The 2,290-nt window shown below is 31.4% G+C and overlaps 1 protein-coding gene across 1 annotated transcript; it reads left to right on the top strand.

Moving 5' to 3' along the window:
* Nucleotides 1-282: 282 nt before the first annotated feature.
* On the top strand, nt 283-1,758 carry LOC107816646 (uncharacterized). The gene is made up of 3 exons (XM_016642377.2): nt 283-596; nt 686-878; nt 1,224-1,758. The coding sequence occupies exons 1-3, from the start codon at nt 417-419 to the stop codon at nt 1,559-1,561; spliced, it is 711 nt and encodes a 236-aa protein (XP_016497863.2). The 5' UTR covers nt 283-416; the 3' UTR covers nt 1,562-1,758.
* The last annotated feature ends 532 nt before the right edge of the window (nt 1,759-2,290 follow it).

Here is a 2,290-nt window from a genome sequence, read left to right as displayed (position 1 = left end):
TCCCTTTCTAAACAGTTGGATGTAGATCTTTTTAGTATTAATTTCCATTAAATAGGATTAGATTAGTTAACAACTTATGTATTTGTCAAAACTCGAGAAACTCAAGCTAAGAAAAAGAGAGGAAATGACCTAAAGCTACCTTTGAATCTATACTAATCTCCTATACCAATTGCCAACATTATGTGATGATGTGGACTGTATATTCTGTTGATGACATAAAAAAAATCGTACCCCAAAGCAATTAAAAAATCCTTAAGATTTCCTATTTTATACTGTATGAAATATACTTAAATACATAAGCTGCGGTTCTAACCAAACAATAGAAACCTCATTCTCCCCCACCTAGCCTCCAAGTGTAAAGGAAAAAAACAAGAAAAAGAAAGAGCAAAATTTCAGGTCACCATTTTTTCTTGTGTATGCAACCCAACATGAGAAGCAACAGCAAAGAGAAAGAAATAGTGATTGGTATTTCTGAACTTGAAGAAGATAAGCTGTCCCAAATGGTCAGAGATTTTATAGAATTGGATCATTTTGAAACTACTTTACAAGTTGATGAACTTGTTGATCATAATCCTACTACTTTTCTTTCCTTACAGGTACTATTGGAGTATTAATTTTAAGTCTTCTTTTCCACTTCATCTAATGTTGACTTCTTCGCTTCATCTTTTTTTTTTTTTTTTGATAGGATATTCTTGAGAATGTTACAGATGCTGAAACAGAGATTCTTGGGAAAATCTTGTTTTACTGGAGAAACATGGTTAATAATAATATGAAGCCTAAAGAGTTAAGGCAATGGATTGTCAATAGATTAAGAATGGATCATTATGAAGCTTCTCTTTGTAAAACTTCTTGGATCACCACTTTTGGTCGTCCTTCAGGTTACCACCCATCCCCACCCCATCAATCACATCACCCCACCACCAAAATATATTAGTTTGAATATTACTATTTGTAAACAACATTGGTGAAATATTGAAAAAAAAAATAAAAAAAAATGGTTTACGTGAATTAATGATGTTTACTCGTCAAATTGTAATTTTTTTCCAAGTAAAATTTATGTTTAGACATGATTTAAAATTTAAAGTACTTTTTGTTGTCAACTTCAAATACTTTGCTTTTTTTTTTTTCAATTTTAGCCACATATATTATTATCCAAACGCCTAGTTATGTAACCCCTTTTCTTTTTTGCTGATTTTTGTTTTTTGGCTTTGTGGGTGTTGAAGCATTTACATTTACAGGTGATTATGAATACATAGATGTGATGATGAAGGAAAGCAATGGATCAGTGAGACTAATAGTGGATATAGATTTTAGGTCACAGTTTGAGTTGGCTAGGCCTACACAAGCCTACCAAGATCTTTCAAATTCTCTTCCTTCAATATTTGTTGGTACTGAGGAGAAACTCAATGGCATTATCTCTTTGCTTTGTGCTGCTGCCAAACAGTCCCTTAAGGAGAAAGGTCTTCATGTTCCTCCTTGGAGAAAAGCTAGCTATATGCATTCTAAGTGGCTCTCTCATAATTGCAAGAAAATCGCTTTGTGTGCACCACTCTGCATATGATTAAAGGTCTAAAAATTTAGAAAGAGAGCTAATGGTAGAAATTAAGTGTTTTTTTTTTCTCTTTTCTTCTTTAGGTTACGTACTATAGTTTATATATTGTATATGTTGTCAAAGGTCTATTTCGCTCCTGGCTTGTTATGAGCATTAGAAGTGCTTGGAGAATTTTGTTGGTGCGCTAATTATAATCTAATTAATTAATGGTCTTTTGATTTTATGTTTGGTATATCAATTTTTTTCGTCATGAGTATATAATTCAATATATTGCTTTTGTTCCTCCTTTCTATAACAAAACTTCGGTAATCAAATAAATTTTTTTAATTGTAATTTTTATTAGGTGTTTGTCCTGTTTTTTTTTTTTTACCATATTTGGTTTTTGTATCCCTTGAAAAAAGGGAATATATTTATAATTATTGTTTTTATCTTTTACGAAAAGAAAAACATAATTCATTCATATTTGGCTAGTCTTTTTTCTTGTAAAATATAGTTTTGGACTTTTATAAATGGAAGATATTTTCTTCTTATTTAGTAGCATCCATAATGTAGCCATAAGGGGTGTGACAATCTTGTTTTAAGGGGAGAATTTGTGAGACAAGTATTATCCTGCCACTTGTGTTTGCCTCTTTGTGAGGTTGTTATCTCGTTATTCTGCACTATCTTTTATATACTGGGTTGCTTATTTCTGTCAGTGGATGTAGGTCAATTGACCGAACTACATTAAATATTTGTGTC

This window comes from Nicotiana tabacum, chromosome 8, assembly GCF_000715075.1.
Source record: "Nicotiana tabacum cultivar K326 chromosome 8, ASM71507v2, whole genome shotgun sequence".
Taxonomy (NCBI): domain Eukaryota; kingdom Viridiplantae; phylum Streptophyta; class Magnoliopsida; order Solanales; family Solanaceae; genus Nicotiana; species Nicotiana tabacum.
Note: the sequence above shows the minus strand (reverse complement) of the source record. Positions and strands in the feature narration are given on the sequence as shown.

Excerpts from the sequence above, each read along its gene's own strand:
- LOC107816646 (XM_016642377.2), top strand. The coding sequence starts at position 417 with ATGCAACCCAACATGAGAAGCAACAGCAAAGAGAAAGAAATAGTGATT. Across the intron at positions 597-685 it reads CTACTTTTCTTTCCTTACAG|GATATTCTTGAGAATGTTAC; the intron begins GTACTATTGGAG and ends TTTTTTTGATAG. Across the intron at positions 879-1,223 it reads CACTTTTGGTCGTCCTTCAG|CATTTACATTTACAGGTGAT; the intron begins GTTACCACCCAT and ends TGGGTGTTGAAG.